Below are 18,879 nucleotides of genomic sequence, written 5' to 3' on the forward strand. Positions count from 1 at the left end.
AAACCAACTTGGAGATTGAGAGGTGAAAGAGTAGAATATTCGCACAGATAGCCACCTGCAAAGCGGACATACAAGTAGGCTGCAGAAATGCAGCTTGACATGACCCCATCTGGAGCTTCCCCGTCCTTTTCTCCATCTCCCACCGCCTTCGGACCTTCTCTGATCACATTCACTCTCCACCATCCACCCCCTCTGCTGTTGAAATCCAAGTGAATCTCGGGCGCTGTCATGGGTCGGAATTGAAGATGACATTATCGATGGACGCATTCATGCCTGGCTCGCTTGTTGTCGTGCTGAGGGAAGCTATTTGATTCTGGCGGCCATGTTGAGGGCTATCGGCAACTCCACGGGTATTGCGAAATGTCCGCTTCATCATTCACGACTTTGGCCCTGACCCCGGATCCAAGTTTCAATTGGTATGGCCCCTGCTGTGGTTAGCTTGGCCTTTCTCACCGTCTTATAGGTTCTTTCTTCTCCAGATCATTGTGTCTTGTATCCTGTAAGTTGGATTGACCCCTACACAGCTACTAGGGCATTCGGCTAACAAGAATCTTACTCTAGGGTCCTTTTCTTCCTACTCTATTTTAATCGACTCTTTGCGACACTTTTATCGTACGGCATACGGGCCTACACGTGGCATTACTACCGCGCCTATGTCGACATAAACGCGCTCCAGATATCCCTTATTGGAGGGAGGGTCTTTTTTAAGGGCATTCGATATCACGGGGTGAACGAGACAATCTTCATACACGGAGGATTTATCACCTGGAATTTCTGGAAGCATGCGGTGAGGCGCACGAATCTCTCGTGTTTCAGATCTACGACCTGGACAGGATTCCAACCGCCGGAAGATGCTGAAAATGGTGGCAGCAAGGTCGGCAGCATTGGCGAGAAAGGAGGGGTCGACTGCACCGCTGACCTCCCTTGTCGTATCACGACTAAACTTTACGGACTAGAATGGTTTATATATAATCGGACGCCGGCTTATGATGGCATTCTCGCTGGATTCAACCGCGCAGAGTCAACTCAGTCATCTGGATCTGGAAGCGCATCATCAGACGCTAGTTTCAAGGACAACCCGCCTACCACCACGTTCTCTAATCCGACGCTATTTGATCAGACACCCCCAGCTGACAGTGACACGGCCCATAATGAGGCAGACGAGGGTAGACGGGTTTCCCAACAAAGCGATGCCTCCGGACAGGAGATTGAGTCTGGATTGCCGAGCCTGCTCCAAATTTTGCCTTTGAAAATTGATTGTGATAAGGGTGCGATAGTCATGGGAAATGAAAACACGAGATCTGTCCTGACTACAACATTCGAATCTGCGACTGGTTTAATCGAGGCTTGTTCAGCAGCCAGCTCACTTGACCTTTACCGACAAGTGTTCAGCTTCAAATTTGACCATCCAGTTGTGCAAATGAGGCCCAATCCGGATTACAAACAGTCCCAACTAGCCGCTGCGCAGGGGATAAGCACAACACAGGAGGAGAAGCCCGGAACAAAACGGAAAAGGGACACCATATTTAACTACCAGTTCCAGAAACGCAGGGTTTGGCATAGTATTCGCGACCTTATCCCATATTTTCAGACCTCAGTCGAATCCTTCCATATTTCCGACAAGCGCGCTAGTACAAACCCACGGAACACAATGGATACCAGTCGTGATTCCCGCTGGGTTGGTCTTTCTCGTTATTTAGACCAAGGCAGTCAAGATGACCATTCTGAATGGGACGCAATAGATTACGGCAGGTTTTCCACGATTTTGGATAGCCCCGGCATGACTGTCATATATTTTTGGGATATCCCTGGGGACGTGAGAGCGCATTCCATTGCCGAAGGTGCGACATACGCGACATCTCAGGATATCAATGGCGGCCCTCCACCCGAATGGGGCATTGACGTGAAAATTGATGGTGGAATTATCAACTACGGACCATGGGCTGATAGGGAACGTGTCGGCCTGCAAAACATTTTTTTTCCAAATGCCCACCGAAATTCCCAACCTGCGGAGCCTCTGCGCCCAGGAGAACCAAGACAGAGCTCAGTCTTTAGGTTCCGAGTTGAATTCGATCAAGAAACCATCCTTCGTATACCCACACGTGAACCGTCCAAAGATTGGCAGTGGAAAGGACGTGGGGATGCAGTACGAGGTGCATCCAAATTGAAGAAGCAACAACGCAGAAAAAGGACCCGGGCTGCAGAAGGCGAGAAAGGCAACATTGGACCTGATATTCGCCCCTTTGGGTGGTTTTCACTCCGTATCGCCGACAACTCAACTATCAACTATACCATGGATATGGCGGCTGGGAAGTCGGGATTTGCAAGTCAGCTTGACATTGACATTCGTGATTCGAAGATGTCGTCGAGTGTCAACCATGCACTATTGTGGAGCTGTCCAAGGCAACTCATTACTTGTGACCTCTCGGTTCCACTCTCTTGGAGAACGCTCCGTACATGGAAATTTGACGTTAAGAATCATGACATGGAGCTCTTTCTGTTGAGGGACCATATATTCCTTTTAACAGACCTAATCACAGATTGGGGCTCCGCCCCTCCATCGGATTACTACACATTCGTTCCCTTCATCTACCGTTTAAGCCTCTCTTTTACGAATATCCAGCTTTTCATTAACGTCAACGACTCGAACATCGTCAGCGACCCTACCGACCTCAGTGACAACCGGTTACTTGCTATCAAGGGTAGGGAGCTAAGTTCGGATATTGATATTCCACTGGACAAATTTTGCGCGGAGCAAAATGCTGTGGACTTCAATGTCTCTCTTCGAAGGGCGGAAATTGATTTCGTTGCCCCGATGTGGGACACATTGCATACATTCTTGAAGAACAAAACAACAGCCGCCTTGGATACCCTGACAATCGATGGCACCTACAACTACTTTCTTTCCACCTCCTCTGAACTGACAGATACTTTACTGCTCAACCTGCGTGGAATCTCCCCCGAACTGTACTCGTTTGGGTTTCTTATCAAGTCATTCATGACCGTGAAGGAGAATTACTTCGGCGAGAATGTGCACTTCAAGACCCTCGAGGAATACCAAGAGCTTGCATATGCCGGGGATGCTTCTGCAGCACACGATGGAATCAACCCAAACAAGAAAACGAATGATCTAGACGTTGTTTTGCATGTCACGGTTGACAATCCATGTGTTCTTCTACCGGAGAATCTATATGACGATCATAATTACGTGAGACTCACCGCCCCTTGTCTAGATATCGACTTAAGGTTTACGAACTACTACATGGACCTACAATTTTCACTTGCCCCGTTGAGAGCTGCATTGGAATCACATGTGAAGGAAGAGCGTCCCGTAATATCGGATACTCAACTATTTATAGATGGTGCTTCAGTATATGGACATCGCATTTTTGGCCTCCCTCCTTCCGAACCAACTTACGTTTGCAATTGGGATTTTGACATCGGGAGTATAATTGGTGAATGCTCTCCCCAATTTTTGTCGTCTTTGGGTAGTGCATTACAGAGTTTCGATTTTTCCTTTGACAACGAGGAGAATGCTCTTCCGCCTCTTTTCCCAATTGCCCTGCACGATGTGACATTCTTACGGGCTCAAATTGCTTTGGTTCATATTTCCGTTCTCATGGACAAAGTAGCGCTTATACTGGAGTCCGGAGCAGTGACGACGAAGTTTAATGACTGGGCAAATGCAAAATTCTCAAAGCGTATGGGACTGCTTATCCCTGACCTATCTGTTGCCACAATCGACCGCACCTCTATTGGTAAATCTGGCAACGCTGACGTCCTTCCGCAAGCTTTGATTCAAACTTCCATAAATCTGAAGATGGTGCAGCGAAAGAATGACATTGTTGATGACCGGAAACTTCAACAAGATCATATTAGAGCCCACGACCAGAGAACCCAACGAACCCCATGGCTGCTTTTTGACTGGGACAATACTGAACAGGATTTTCGGTATCCAGATCACGATGCGACACCCGGGCCCACTATCGCCATACCGACGATGCCTGAACCTCTAATCAGAGATTTTGGATCGTTGGGTCCATCACCAGAGGCTTATGCTCAGGACAGAAGCAGCCCAAGGAGCTTTCTTCTGCCTTCAGACGCATCAAGCAGCGGGAACAGAGTAAGAGGAGGGACAGCTAGTATGAACGAAACCCGGAGTGTGTCATCTTCCATACGTCGATATCAGGGATATACTAGGCAGGATAGGGACGACGGCAAGTATATCCCACCCCGATATGGGAAAAACTCTTCCCGACAGGCGTCTCAGGATAATGCAAGCGCCTGGAACATCCCTGAATTTACCCTCCATCTCACGAAATTGAACACGTCTCGACTGCCTCCCAGTCAAGTGTCAAGTATTGGCACTCCCCAAGCAGACCGTACGGCGCCGAACTCTGACTATCGGTCTCCATCGTTTGGAAATGACAATACAACTCATACCAACTTTATCGTTGAATTGCACAAGGGAGTAAGGGGCATTTGCACACCAAAATTTCTATTCCTACTTTCGGAATTACTCGATTCTCTCGAGCTTCGACACCCGGTTGACATGATCGATACGCTGCAGAAAGACATTATATCAGATATAATGACCTCTGAGAAATCTTTGAAGAGACCGAAGAAAGCTACGAGCTTCTCTGTTCAAGCCCCAGCGATTTCAATGAAATTGGTCAATGATTCCGAATTTTCCGACGATAACGAGGCAAATTTCAAGGACGAATACAAGTTGGAAATTTCTCGCCTGAACACCCAGTTTAGGACAAGAATCGATCGGAAAAAGGGGGATCTTACTGCGGGTATCACCAAAACCATCACTGCGCATGCGGCCGCTGAAAGGCTATCGATATCAGTCGAAAGTAGCCAAGTTGACCAATACCGGCAGAAATCTCAAGTTAGCTGTCACTTGGGAGACGTTAATTTCTGGATTGTGACCTTTCCCATGAGGTCAAGTTTTCAAGTGCGTGCATTTGAGACAGTCACCTCCACTAAGTCCGTTGAACAGCTCGCCTACCTTGTTCGGCGCACAACCACCATGCTTGACTCTGCAACATCCGGGTTTAAGAATAACTCCACACGTCGGCATAAACGATTACGCTTCCTCATATATTACCTCACTCAATCTGCTGCACATATACCGGACCCCGCCTTCTTAACTCGCGTCTCCTATATGCTTAGGATCGCCTCTGGACATTTACGACACCACGATTCTTGGAAGATCCTTTCTCGTATACGGAACGTCTTTAATAACCTCTCGACTAAGCAACAAAGAGAATTAGTCGACCAGTGCATGTTAGATGACATTACGCTACTCCCAAATGCGAAGAGTGTCGTTCTCTCTAGCTTTGATCAGTGGCGAGCCTGGGATCTAGCTCACGTCGAAAAGAGCTACGTGATGCGACGGATATGGGATTCACTGGATACGACCTCTGGAGGTGCCTCGCCGACGGCTTGCTTTTCCTCTACAGTCAAATTGTTTCGTTTCTCTATCGATCCTGGACCGAGAGAGAGCGATTTTGTTATCGAGGATTTATCCTCGGTCATAACGTCTAGTATCCGAAAGGACCAGCCAATGAGCCCTGAGCCGAAGTCAAATTCTCTGGTCACTGTGGAGTCTTACTGCTCTTCGATCAATCTTCGCCTTAGGTGGGAGATTCTAGATTTAGTGGAGGGGCTGGTGAAGGCCATGTCTACCGTCACACTGGAATCTGCAATTTCGGATGAGCCCCCTGAGAGTGAGATAGAAGAACAAGACAATCTGCAGTTCATCTTCGGTACAGATTTAGGAGCTTTGATTGTCGATGGTATCAATTTTAAACTTGCGATCACTGGGAGAGCCCTCAGAAGTTCAGCCGTCCTCAAGCCTTTAGCTAGCCAGAGCAAGAGCGCCAGCCTGCTAATAAGCTCTGGAACTTCTTCTGTGGACCTGTCCAGTCTCTCGAAGGTCATGATGCAATGGAGATTTACAGATCCCCATGTCTACTGCTCTCGCACTACTGAGAAAACAGCGGCCGAAATGAAGCATGATTGGAAAGTCGTCTTGTCGAGCCGAAAACTAAGATTTGACGTGAATGATGACCCATTGAGCCTTGCTCATACGGCGGACCGTTTAATTGATGATGAGGTTCAGTTCGTTCACCAACTCATCAAAAACTTGAAATTGCCGGATCCCCAGTCTCCTACGAAGACTACAGTCCAGAAGTCCTCGCAGAATAAGTTTCAGGTTGCCACATTCCTGGATGACTATCGCTTAGCCCTAAGCATCCTGCCATCCCTGGCGTACGTTATCTCTGGTGAAGTAGCGAGAGCTTCCATCATATCTCGGTTAGAACCGAAAATGAAAATCGACTTCGACTTGAAACAGAACCGCCATGCTTTCCTCTCCAACGAGTGGGGTAATTGGCAACCCTTGGCGGAGCTTGTCATACCGCCGATCAACGGTCGAGTAATGGCGAACATATCACCAAATCGTACGGAAATGGAGGTCGATATCACAATTGAGCTGATAGAGCTTGAGGCAAGCGCGGTGCGAAGCCTCCTTGGCGTCCTAACAAGGCCCGAATTCTCCCACCTGATCTCTGATCTCAAACAAAACATGGAGTCCTTGGAACTGCACTCCCGGGAAGTACTTGACCTGGATAGTGTGCCGCCGCAACATAAGGACACATCGGACTCAATCTTTCTCTATAGGGCCCGAACAACAATGGCAGGAACCAAGATACACGCAACTGCACCTGGATTGAATAGCCAGAATTACTCGGCCGACATGGGGTTCAGCCTTGGAATGATACGAATGCGGCTCGACAATGGCCTAGGAGCTGGATATCCGATGGAGTACCCCGAATTCCAAGTCGACACCTCCAAGATAAGCTTTGATTTGAGCAAAAGGGGCACTTTCAGTGCTCAGTCGTACTGCAGTTTCACGGTTGATGCCAAGGTCAAAGGGACTTCTACGACCGATGAAAATGGAAAGTCCTTGCAAGCGTTCCACCTTACCAGCGAACACTGTGATATCGAGCTTTTCCCCGAGGCGGCTGCGCTTATTGTGGATGTAGCTGCTCATCTTCAGGAACGGATGGAAACTATGGACCTCTCTCATGAAGTCAAGCGTTTGAAGCAGCTACGACACCGAGTTCGTTCCCAGACGAAACCCAAAGCTCCAGAAATCCCCCGTGTCAATATGCCCAATGATGGCGCCCATGGGGATGACCTTTTCGGTGCCATATTCTCATTAGCCCTTAACAATATCCAGGTGGTTTGGAACATGGCTACTTTCTCCCAGGACACATCAAACCGCAGGCCTGACGATATGGTGTTTTCAATCAAGCGTGTGAATTTGTCAAACAAGAAAACGACTGCTGCTAAGCTTCGGATCGAGGATGTCCAACTACAGATGGTTCCTATCTCGGGTAATAGGCGGAAACGGGCTTTCAACTCCGCTTTACTACCGGAATTGGTTTTCAATGTTGCTTACACTTCAATGGCCAAAGATGTTCGTGTGGCACTCCAAGCTGCAGGGAAATCGTTGGATATACGCGCCACGTCTGATTTCATCTTGCCTGGAAACATGATACGAAACTCGATTGCCTCTGCGGTCAAGACTATCCGCGATGCCAACGCTATCAGCATGTCAAAACCGTCTGACGATAGTACGAAACAGCGTTCTTTATTTGGGAACAAACGTCTGCGCTCGGTTCTTGTAGACGTTGACTTTGCCGGTGCAATTGTTTCCCTGCAAGGGAGGCAGAATAACGATCAACAAACCCTTCTTTCAGCTACTTTGAAAGGAAATAGATCGTCAGAGTCGAAGTATGGTCAGTATGTCCGAGACGACTCTTCAGCTACTGCAACATTACGTGCGCCTGGTGTCGCACTGAAGGTTCAGTTTGAGGATGCCGCCCGTGAAGACTCCACGCTTAATGCAGAATTGAAGATTGACGCGTCCACAAATGTCTTATACCCAAGCATTGTGCCGTTGGTGAAGCAGGTATCTGCCACAGTGAAAGAAGTCATGGGTGAGCAGCAGTCAAAGCCTAGAAGACCCTCCAATACCACAATGCTGCAGCCACAAAAACTTATGCAGGAAACGCCCCTCGAAGGCAAAGACCCCACCTCAGTACTCGGCCGATGCAAATTGAACCTTGGCCTTCTGATTTGTAAACAAGAGTTTAGCTTGAGCTGCCAACCTATTGCTCGAGTCGCAGCCACCGCGGGATTTGAGAGCGTCTATGTCGCAGTCAACACTGTTCAATCTGATGATGATGAGCGGTTCCTCGCACTTTCGATGGCATTCAATGATTTCGGGGCATCTGTAAAACACGTATACTCTAACGAGTCAACGGCAGGCTTTGAGGTAAACTCGATAATCATGTCATTGATGAACAGCCGACATTTAGGTAAATCGAAAGGAATCTCGGCCGCGCTACGGGTGAGCCCAATGCAGGTTATGCTCAACGCGAGGCAAGTCCAAGATCTCCTACTCTTTCGTGAGATATGGTTGCCGGCAAATGACTCCTTGAATTCGAGCCCAAGCTTCGAGCCACGGCCAACAGAGACGCAGGCCTATATCGTACAGCGCTATCAGCAGTTAGCTTCGACACCGGCATTCCCATTGAACACCACTATTGCGATCGAAAAGGTGGCAATTCAACTTGATATGGGTTCAACGTTGGGCAAGGCACAATTCGCAATTGATGACCTATGGTTGTCGTCGAGAAAGACATCTGCTCGTGAGCAGATCCTTTGTGTCGGCCTGAAATCTGTAGGGATCGAAAGCAAGGGTAGGCTCAGTGGCCTGGCTGAATTTCAAACGATCAGACTCCGCTCCTCTATCAATTGGCCTGATTATTATTCAGACATCAAGACTCCGTTGATACAGGCTTCGATATCTTTTGATCAGCTTCAGATCAAGGTGTCTTTTGATTACCAGCCGTTCCTTATTGCACATATAGCATCCTTTGACTTTTTGATGTACAATGTTGAAGGATCCTCTGATGAGTCAAATGAGAGATTGTTTAGTATCCTCGACGGTGGACAGGTCCAGGTGTTCTGCACAACTTTGACTGCATCTCAATCCCTTGCATTATTCCAGGCTTGGCAGAGGCTTATGCAAGATAAACAAGCAGCTTATGAAGCGTCGCTGAGAGAGATTGAGAGGTATCTTCGTCGAAAGGGCTCTGTTTTCTCTGATCGGACCGAATTGTCGGCTCACAAAGCGGCAAAGCGAAGTGAAGAGAAATCGGAGCTTGCTCCGATTTCTCTGCATACTGGTGTGGTCGTGACAATCCATGCAGTCCATATTGGAGTTTTCCCAAGCACATTCTTTGACAACCATGTTTTCAAGTTGGAAGCTCGCGAAGCCCAAGCTCGGTTCGACGTGTCACTGGACAAAGGTAAAATTCATAGCGCATTGGGACTCACGCTAGGACAATTGCGTGTCGCACTTTCCCCCATCACTCGGTCTGAACCTGTGGCTGTTGAGCAACTGCTTGTCAACGAGACTGCGACCCGCGTGATAGAAACCACTGGCGGAACGATCCTTAAGGTTCCCCGAGTCGTGGCCGGCATGGAAACGTGGCAAGGACCAGGGTCTACACAAATCGAGTATGTTTTCCGCAGCAGCTTCGAAGGAAAGGTCGACGTTGGATGGAACTACGCACGCATCAGTTTCATCCGCGATATGTGGGAGGCTCACTCTCGCGCATTGGCTTCACGACTAGGCAAGCCGCTTCCGCCATCGGCCGTTCGCATTACAGGAGGCCTGAATGCTGAAGGTGGCGGGGACAAGAGTGAGCAGCAAGAAAAGATTACTGCCGTCGTCAATGTGCCGCAGTCCAGATACAAGTATGTGGCAATGGAGCCACCGGTGATCGAGACCCCGCAACTGCGTGATATGGGCGAGGCGACACCGCCACTAGAGTGGATTGGCCTTCAACGAGACAAGCTTCCCAATGTTACGCACCAAATCATCATTGTGACTTTGTTGGAGATAGCCAAGGAGGTCGAGGACGCCTATGCTAAGATACTGTGGTCCTCTTAGTGGCCATTTCCAAGCGGCGTTATCCGTGCATAATGTATTTTTTGTATTATATTACCAGTGCGATTGTACTCAAGTTTATTAATAAATGGTATTCATATCGTACCTCCGCTTCAGGAGTAGAATCAAGAAGAGAGTCTGTCAGTCCGTCGTAAAGCAGCGCCATGTCAAGCCGGATTGGGCGGGGTCAACAGCTAGAGCTAAGCCTGTTTGGGACTGTGAGTCCCGATTCAACAGAACGTGTCCAATCAAATATTGTGGTTTTGCAGAGCTTTCAGAGCTTCTGACGATTAATAAGCGGTTGCTACCCCACCAATGCCCCTCACCAGGGCTGCGGAAATTAACAGAGAACAGCTCTCCCAGTCCCAAAAGTCCCAACCGGCAATCTATGGAGTGGCGACAAACCGTAGACGCTGATTTAATTTGGAGAGAATGATTGGTCGGGAGAGCTTCCAAACAGCATAGCGGTGTGCCCTGCAAAATTGTAGCGAAACGCTTACCAACCATAGTTGAACTTTTAGGATTCCAGCGGATACAGATAGCATCAGCTGGTATGTAACTGCCCGCGTAGCCTTGGTGAAGAGAAGAAAGGCTTTTGGAGGCTTATTTTGAGTCAGACATGAGTAATTTTGGCGAGAGGAAGTCTATGATGACTAGCTACCGGATCTCATGATGTAAAGCCCATGGACGACCGAGGGCGGAGACCAAAGCCACCTGCAGTACAGACGACGGACTGGATACCGTCCCAATCGAAGACAGTCACTCGCATCTATACAGTCATGGCAAGTAAATATCAAGTCAAAAGGCCAAAAACAACCAAAGAAAAGCTGACGCCGGAGATAAACGGCGGAGGGGCACAAGCGGGAATTGGGTGGAAAAAACGCACATCCCAGATTTGGACTCGGGAAAAATCCAACCACCGGCCGGCCCCACGACCACTTAACTCGCTTGCTTTCACTCTTCCACTTCCCTTCCCCTCCTCTCCCTCCTCTTCTTTTTCAACCCTCTTCTATCTCAGTCTCTCCCTCTGGAGCAGCGCACATAGACCTTCCCATATCCCAGGTCATCTTCAGGTCGAGCTAGCTCTCGGTCCTGTCACTTGTGTGTCGTTTTCTGCTTTACTTTTTTTTCTCTTCCCTTTTTCTTCCCCCTCACAAAACCCCCGCCTCTCAGGCATTAACAGAAAAAAGCCGCCAAAATGGTCAAGTACGTTCTTCATCCCTCGCCATCATGGTGATTATTGCAAAAATGCTTTTGATCTGTGTGCTAACATTCGCTTTTACAGCTTCACTATCGAGGAGGTATGCCGGCCCCCCATCACCCATGGATATCCGAGAGCCCCCCCGGAGCTATAAAATTTTTCTCTTATCGACTTGGAGGTAATATGGAACTAACAATTACTAGCTTCGGTCCCTCATGGACCGCAAGGCCAACATCCGTAACATGTCGGTCATTGCTCACGGTGCGTACTAGATAAAGCCCCCGCTGCTGCTCCCTGGTAACTTTTAATACTGAGTTTTACAATAGTCGATCACGGAAAGTCCACCCTCAGTGACTCCCTGGTCCAGCGTGCCGGTATCATTGCTGCGTCCAAGGCTGGTGACGCCCGTTTCATGGACACCCGTCCTGATGAACAGGAACGTGGTATTACTATCAAGTCAACTGCCATTTCTCTTTACGCCAAGTTCCCCGATGAGGAGGATCTTAAGGAAATTCCTCAGGCCGTCGATGGCTCTGAGTTCTTGATCAACTTGATCGATTCCCCCGGTCACGTTGATTTCTCATCTGAAGTCACTGCTGCTCTCCGTGTCACTGACGGTGCCCTTGTCGTCGTCGACTGTGTCTCTGGTGTTTGCGTCCAGACCGAGACTGTGCTCCGCCAGGCTCTGACTGAGCGTATCAAGCCCGTCCTTATCATCAACAAGGTCGACCGTTCGCTTCTCGAACTCCAGGTCGAGAAGGAGGACCTGTACCAGTCTTTCCTCCGTACCGTTGAGTCCGTCAACGTCATCATCGCTACCTACGAAGACCCTGCTCTTGGCAACGTGCAGATCGAGCCTGCTAACGGTACCGTTGCTTTCGGTTCCGGTCTTCACGGCTGGGCTTTCACTGTCCGCCAGTTCGCCGTCAAGTTCGCCAAGAAGTTCGGTGTTGACCGCAAGAAGATGTTGGAGCGCCTCTGGGTAAGCAACCAACTTGCACTGTCGCTCTCCGTGGTATCATTTGGCTAATATTTTTTTTTTTTCAGGGTGACAACTACTTCAACCCCAAGACCAAGAAGTGGACCAAGACTCAACCCGAAGTCGACGGCAAGCCCGTTGAGCGTGCTTTCAACATGTTCATTCTTGACCCCATCTACAAGATCTTCCACCTCGTTAACAACGACAAGAAGGACCAGATCCCTGCTCTCCTCGAAAAGATCGAAGTCAAGCTCGCCAACGACGAGAAGGAGCTTGCTGGCAAGCAGCTCCTCAAGACCATCATGCGCAAGTTCCTTCCTGCTGCTGATGCCATGTTGGAGATGATCTGTATTCACCTGCCGTCTCCCGTTACTGCCCAGAAGTACCGTGCCGAGACTCTGTACGAGGGTCCTGCTGATGACGAGTGCTGCATTGGTATCCGTGACTGTGACCCCAAGGCCCCTCTCATGCTTTACGTCTCCAAGATGGTTCCCACCTCTGACAAGGGTCGTTTCTACGCCTTCGGTCGTGTCTACGCCGGTACCGTCCGCTCTGGTCTCAAGGTCCGCATCCAGGGCCCTAACTACACTCCTGGCAAGAAGGAAGATCTCTTCATCAAGGCCATCCAGCGTACCATTCTGATGATGGGTCGTTTCGTTGAGCCCATTGAGGACGTTCCTGCTGGTAACATCGTCGGTCTTGTTGGTGTTGACCAGTTCTTGCTCAAGTCTGGTACCCTCACCACCTCCGACACCGCCCACAACTTGAAGGTCATGAAGTTCTCTGTCTCCCCTGTCGTGCAGCGCTCCGTCGAGGTCAAGAACGCTGGTGATCTGCCCAAGCTTGTTGAAGGTCTCAAGCGTCTGTCCAAGTCCGACCCTTGTGTCCTGACCATGATCAACGAGTCCGGTGAGCACGTTGTCGCCGGTGCTGGTGAACTTCACCTCGAGATTTGTTTGAAGGATCTTGAGGAAGACCACGCTGGTGTTCCCCTCCGTATCTCCGACCCTGTCGTTTCCTACCGTGAGACTGTCGGTGGCACTTCCAGCATGACTGCTTTGTCCAAGTCGCCCAACAAGCACAACCGTCTCTACCTCACTGCCGAGCCCCTTGACGAGGAAGTCTCCAAGGCTATCGAGGAGGGCAAGATCACCCCCCGTGACGACTTCAAGGCTCGTGCTCGTGTCCTTGCTGATGAGCACGGCTGGGATGTCACCGATGCCCGTAAGATTTGGTGTTTCGGTCCCGACACCACTGGTGCCAACCTGTTGGTCGACCAGACCAAGGCCGTCCAGTACCTCAACGAAATCAAGGACTCTGTTGTCTCCGGTTTCCAATGGGCCACCCGTGAGGGTCCCGTTGCAGAGGAGCCCCTGCGCTCCGTCCGCTTCAACATCCTTGATGTTACCCTTCACGCTGATGCTATTCACCGTGGTGGTGGTCAGATCATCCCTACTGCTCGTCGTGTCCTGTACGCTGCTACTCTGCTTGCCGAGCCAGGTATCCAGGAGCCCATCTTCAACGTCGAGATCCAGGTGCCCGAGCAGGCCATGGGTGGTATCTACGGTGTCCTTACCCGCCGCCGTGGTCACGTCTACTCCGAGGAGCAGCGTGTCGGTACTCCTCTGTTCACTGTCAAGGCTTACCTGCCCGTCAACGAGTCTTTCGGTTTCCCCGGCGAGCTTCGCCAGGCCACTGGTGGCCAGGCCTTCCCTCAATCCGTCTTTGACCACTGGGCTATCCTTCCTGGTGGATCTCCTCTTGACCCCACCACCAAGCCTGGTCAGATCGTTACTGAGATGCGTAAGCGCAAGGGTATCAAGGAGGTGGTCCCTGGTTACGAGAACGTAAGTCTTCCTACGAATTACTCATGGATAAGATCTGTCCGGTTGCTAACATTCTCGACAGTACTACGACAAGCTGTAAAAACGTTCTATGCAAACCCGACTAGGTTTCAAGTCTGTCTGGATTGGAATCCTATGTTTATGAGATTGATGAACGCAATACCCGGCCAATGCTAAAAGGGAGACAACCGTGCAAGAAAAATAAACCGATGCAATACAGCTTAATGTCGTATGGGTTCTCGATTAACTAGAGTAGTAGAAACCGGTGTGCTCATGCATTTGCTAAGGCCTTTTGCTTTTCCTTTTGTTATGTTAACGACTACGAGGGCTTTTACGTATTAGTTGCTATTCTCTAGTTGGACACGAAAAGATATTATATTGTTCAATGTTCAAACTGTTCCAATGTAGCAAGAGTAGTGTTTAATTAACAATTTTTTTTGCCTTGTGCTGACTGTTCCAACGCTATAATAGGTAGTAGTTCGATCCATGGCGGGACGGGAGCTGGAAAGCCGGAGCCCATGTGGTCACGTGAGCATCCGCGTCTGGTTCTCGCGCATCCCAAGCTCGGGCCCGCAAAGGTCGCTCTTTTTTTTTTTGCTATATTGCTCTTGCGTCATTTGTCTTGCACACCTATTATCGCACTCGACATATCATCCATGCGATGACTTGATATCGCGCGAAATACCAACCCTTCGAACCGCGCCACTTGTGCGTTGAAACCGACTTTCACGGCGGTCCCTCCCATTCTGCTCGCTCCCGCGTTGCTCTTACATTTTCGAAACAAATAATTCATTTCTTCCCGACGTATTGCCTTCGATAAGCACTGCTTCGACATGCAGCTTTCAGAAGACCAGGCGGCGGAAGTCAAGGCATGGGTGGTGAAAAAGCTGGAGGACATGTAAGGCGGTTCAATCAGGCGCACAACAAGCGTTTCGTGGCAATCTCGTCGGCTAACAGTAGAATAGCTCGGATGCAGATTCGGATGTGCTTGCGGACTACGTTTTAGCTCTCATTCGGTCCGATGCACCGGATGAGGAAATACGGAATGCCTCTGTTGAAAGTCTTAAGGACTTTTTGAGCGAGCGTGAGTTTGACCTACCCTGCGGCTTTCATTGTGGAAAAGCATTCGTTATCTAACTTGCTATGGGTATCCAGATACTACTGAATTTGTCGAAGAGCTTTTTGCTACGTTCGCGCCTAAGCAGGCCCCTGCGGCAAAGGCCCAGACACAAGATGGCCAAGGTGCAGGGTCAGCCCCTCAACCATCTGCAGGGCCATACCCGCCGACGGGACCTTTGAACGGCGCATACAACCCTCAGACACCCGGTGACGCTTCATATATGAACCGCAAACGCACCTACGATGATGGGTTCAATGAAGACCCGGGTCGTGAGGGCATTCCGCATCACCGCAACTTCAAGAACCCCCGCCGTGGGCGTGGTGGCCGAGGCGACTGGATGGCTCGCGACAGCCACTCTGGGCACGGACAGTTCCCTCATCCATCTGCTGGTGGATTCCCGGCCATGCCTCCGGGTTTCCCTGGCTTCGACCAAAATGACCCAATGGCAGCGATGATGGCGATGCAAGGCATGGGATTCCCGCAGATGCCAGGTATGCCACCCATGCCTATGCCGCCGGGAGGTGGGGCCTCTGGCCAGCAGCCAAACCAAATGGGGCCCAAGAGTACGGAAAGATGCCCTTTCTACGAGACACAGGGGATCTGTTATTTGGGTGCTGCTTGTCCGTATCAGCATGACACAGTGCCAGGTGCCTCGAAGGATGATGGTAAGCGTGCTATTCTCAAACCTTTTGTTGCAAGATATACATGTGCTGACTGTGAATGCCACAGAGTACGACCCTAAATCATCCAACATCGTTTCTGACTTTAAACGCCGGCCCGACGCTCCAATGCGGGGAGGCGATCGAGGTCGCGGCCGTGGTCGTGGTCGTGGCGGCGACAGGGGCGGCTTTGCTAACCGCGGTCGTCGGTCTGAGTTTTCCGCTGCTGGGCCCAGTGAAGACCCATCCGTGAAAACAATCGTTGTGGAGCAGATTCCCGACGACAAGCTTGATGAATTCACAGTTAGAGATTTCTTCTCTCAATACGGAGATATAACAGACATCTCACTTCAGCCGCACCGGAAGCTTGCCCTAATCACATATGGTGACCATGCTACGGCGAAAGCAGCATGGTCTAGCCCGAAGGTGATATTCGATAACCGATTTGTCAAAGTGTACTGGCATAAGCCAAAAGGAGACAGGGACCACGATCAACGTCCCGGTGCAAATGGCAACCGCGAGGGTTCCCAACCTTTCGATGCGGAGGAATTCCAAAGACAGCAGGAAGAAGCGCAGAAGTCCTACGAAGAGAAACACAAACAGCGCCAAGAAACAGAAAAGGCGAAGCAAGACCTAGAAAAACAACGAGAAGAGCTGCTCAAGAAGCAGGAAGAGGAAAAGCAACGGCTGCTGCAGAGACTCGGTGGAGGCACCACATCCGGCAGTGCCACTCCAGAGGGAGGAGCAACCCAATCTCCGTCTGACGAAAATGCCAGCGAGCAAACCAAGCAACTACGAGCCCAGCTTGCAGCCCTCGAAGCTGAGGCCAAGAGCCTAGGCTTAGACCCCAACAACTCCCGTGACACCGGCTCGTCTTTCCGCGGCCGTGGGAGAGGCTTTGGCGGTAGGGGCGGTTTTGCACCACGTGGCCGCGGCTACGATTCGAGCTTTCGTGGCTCCTATCGCGGCCGGGGCGGGTTCCCAGTACGCGGCCGCGGTGGCGTCCTGCGCCTCGATAATCGCCCGAAGCGCGTTGCAGTATCGGGCATAAAGCCAAACTCCGAGCAGGACGAGGCGTTCCGGCAGTTTTTGATTGTAAGTCTGCGTCACCTTTATCCCTGATCTATCCAATCCTGAATCACAATCCCCAAAAAATGAAAACTTTCCAAGTAGCCCTAACTGAACAATCGCAGGGCGTCGGCGAATATGAATCCATCACCCCAAACCCCAATGAAGACGACTCTCTTATTATCGCATTCAAGGAACGCTATATCGCCGAGAAGTTCATGTTTGGACCTCGGAATATCCCATCAGTTGGCGAAATCCAGCTAACCTGGGTTCCAAACCCACCTATCTCCGTTCCATCCGCCTCACCTAGTCAACCGCCCCACCAATCAACTTCTGCAGCAACGTCTGATCTGAATGATAAGGCCGGCTTTGACGAAGATACGATTATGGATTCCGCACCTGCCGATTCAGCCGGTGCCCTTCGCGGGAAGGAGGGGCATGGGACTATGAATGCTGACGTTGATTATGATGTCGCGGAGGTCGATGATAGTTGGGGTGTGGAGTGATCTGATATGATGATGCCACCTAGCGTAATGTGTCATTCAAGTTCTACCGGGTTGCATCTCCTGGTTAGTTTGTCGTGGGGTTCTAGATAATATATATTTATTTCATTACGTGGCGACTCAACCGGGCTATGGGTCAAAATAACTTGTTACAAATCGGCATCTAGTCATCCTTCTATATTGCTTATAACCCAACGCCCACACATATTCTGCTTTCTTCTTTCTCTCCGTCATCAAATCACAGGAGCAAGCGTTGTCTATATGATAGAGCAAGTCACGTTCCCACTTATTTCATGTGCGCTGTTGGGAGAGAAAGCACGATGGAGCTGAAACCCGAAATAAACCCTGGAGGAAAGGGGGCGGGTGGGTAATAGATAGGCACGTTTGAATATTAAACAAAAATGACATTAACTCGTCCGGTTCTTCGTTAATGAGTATCTTTGGGAGGGTCAGAGAAACACGATATAACGGAGCAGAGAATCTTCTCACCAAGCAATAAGGCATAGGTTGTTCGTAAATGCAAAACTCTACGTCGATTTGAAGGCAACATGAGAATTCAAAAAGCAAATTTATGTTATTCTAGTATGCGGTTCTAATGTATATTGTGTAGGTCATCCTGACGGCTCTGGGGTGAAGATATCACCCCAACTAATTCATGGCCTGAGGGACAAGCTCTACCGTGTATCCATCCTGATGCCTTGTTAGCTAACTAAGTTCAACGGCTTTAGAGGTATCAGTTTGGGGATGGAAGGCCGCTCACGGGATCAGTCACAAATGCAATCTGGTCAAATACTGCTTTATAATTAGAATGAATATCGCCGACACCGACACCGCGGTTCTCCTCCCATGAGCTCAGCGGTATGCTCTCGCGAGTAGTGACGCCTAATTCCTTGAGAATGGGCACGCCCGCTTTTCTCAGACGCTCAACAGTCGAAGGAACATCAGGGACTGTGAACCCTAAATGCCCGAAGCCCAGGTTGGGAGGGGCATTGCCAGTAGATATCTCGTACCCACCGTCAGCAGTTGGTTTTTCTGACCCGTGGATGTGGTATAGCTCAAGCAGGCCTAGGGTTTGTGTGAGCGTGCGGGGATCTCCGACCTTGGCAGACCAGGCGGAGAGGTCTGCGCGGTCTTCTGCAGTAGATGGATAGCCAAGATAGTAAATAGTCCAGGGGCCAGTGTTCATGGTAAAGACCGTGCGCATGCCCATGAGGTCAATGTAGAAGTGGAGGGAGCGCTTTGGGTCGCGGATGCGAAGCATGAAGTGGTTTAGCTTGAACCCGGCCGTGGGGCTATTTTCCGGGAGCGCGGGGTCCGTATGGTGGCCGCCGGGGAGGAAAGCTCCAACTTCGAAAGGTGACGGAGAGGTCTGCGAATCGCCCATTTTAAGAAATTGACCTTTGTTTTGTATAACCTGCCGCGGATTTCACGATTGAGGGTGTGGGTGCTGTAGTCTTAATTGTTGTGTT

General features: G+C 50.1%; 4 protein-coding genes across 4 annotated transcripts; 3 read left to right on the top strand and 1 right to left on the bottom strand.

The window, feature by feature from the left end:
• Positions 1–360: 360 nt before the first annotated feature.
• Positions 361–10,039, top strand: ASPSYDRAFT_151346 (putative fermentation associated protein (Csf1); the record flags this gene model as incomplete). Its single annotated transcript, XM_040842091.1, has 3 exons — positions 361–416; positions 464–499; positions 562–10,039. 3 exons carry the CDS (start codon positions 361–363, stop codon positions 10,037–10,039), a joined length of 9,570 nt encoding a protein of 3,189 aa, XP_040702862.1.
• A 1,119-nt stretch (positions 10,040–11,158) lies between these two features.
• On the top strand, positions 11,159–14,210 carry ASPSYDRAFT_45489 (elongation factor 2). The gene is made up of 6 exons (XM_040847053.1): positions 11,159–11,242; positions 11,322–11,337; positions 11,441–11,498; positions 11,564–12,219; positions 12,285–14,063; positions 14,125–14,210. Exons 1-6 carry the CDS (start codon positions 11,235–11,237, stop codon positions 14,140–14,142), a joined length of 2,535 nt encoding a protein of 844 aa, XP_040702863.1. The 5' UTR covers positions 11,159–11,234; the 3' UTR covers positions 14,143–14,210.
• Positions 14,211–14,602: 392 nt separating this feature from the next.
• On the top strand, positions 14,603–17,792 carry ASPSYDRAFT_45490 (CCCH zinc finger and RRM domain protein). The gene is made up of 5 exons (XM_040847054.1): positions 14,603–14,958; positions 15,026–15,144; positions 15,216–15,845; positions 15,910–16,934; positions 17,033–17,792. The coding sequence occupies exons 1-5, from the start codon at positions 14,894–14,896 to the stop codon at positions 17,411–17,413; spliced, it is 2,220 nt and encodes a 739-aa protein (XP_040702864.1). The 5' UTR covers positions 14,603–14,893; the 3' UTR covers positions 17,414–17,792.
• A 266-nt stretch (positions 17,793–18,058) lies between these two features.
• Positions 18,059–18,794, bottom strand: ASPSYDRAFT_58242 (putative lactoylglutathione lyase (Glo1); the record flags this gene model as incomplete). The annotated part of the gene is made up of 2 exons (XM_040849499.1): positions 18,059–18,100; positions 18,171–18,794. 2 exons carry the CDS (start codon positions 18,792–18,794, stop codon positions 18,059–18,061), a joined length of 666 nt encoding a protein of 221 aa, XP_040702865.1.
• Positions 18,795–18,879: the final 85 nt, after the last annotated feature.

The sequence above is a fragment of the Aspergillus sydowii genome (genome assembly GCF_001890705.1).
Source record: "Aspergillus sydowii CBS 593.65 unplaced genomic scaffold ASPSYscaffold_5, whole genome shotgun sequence".
NCBI classification, from domain to species: domain Eukaryota; kingdom Fungi; phylum Ascomycota; class Eurotiomycetes; order Eurotiales; family Aspergillaceae; genus Aspergillus; species Aspergillus sydowii.

Bases quoted from the DNA above. Each gene is read 5' to 3' on its own strand.
- ASPSYDRAFT_45490 (XM_040847054.1), top strand. From the start codon at position 14,894: ATGCAGCTTTCAGAAGACCAGGCGGCGGAAGTCAAGGCATGGGTGGTG. The intron at 15,846-15,909 runs GTAAGCGTGCTA...TGAATGCCACAG, and splicing joins AGGTGCCTCGAAGGATGATG to AGTACGACCCTAAATCATCC. The intron at 16,935-17,032 runs GTAAGTCTGCGT...GAACAATCGCAG, and splicing joins CGTTCCGGCAGTTTTTGATT to GGCGTCGGCGAATATGAATC.
- ASPSYDRAFT_45489 (XM_040847053.1), top strand. The intron at 11,499-11,563 runs GTGCGTACTAGA...GTTTTACAATAG, and splicing joins CATGTCGGTCATTGCTCACG to TCGATCACGGAAAGTCCACC. The intron at 12,220-12,284 runs GTAAGCAACCAA...TTTTTTTTTCAG, and splicing joins AGATGTTGGAGCGCCTCTGG to GGTGACAACTACTTCAACCC.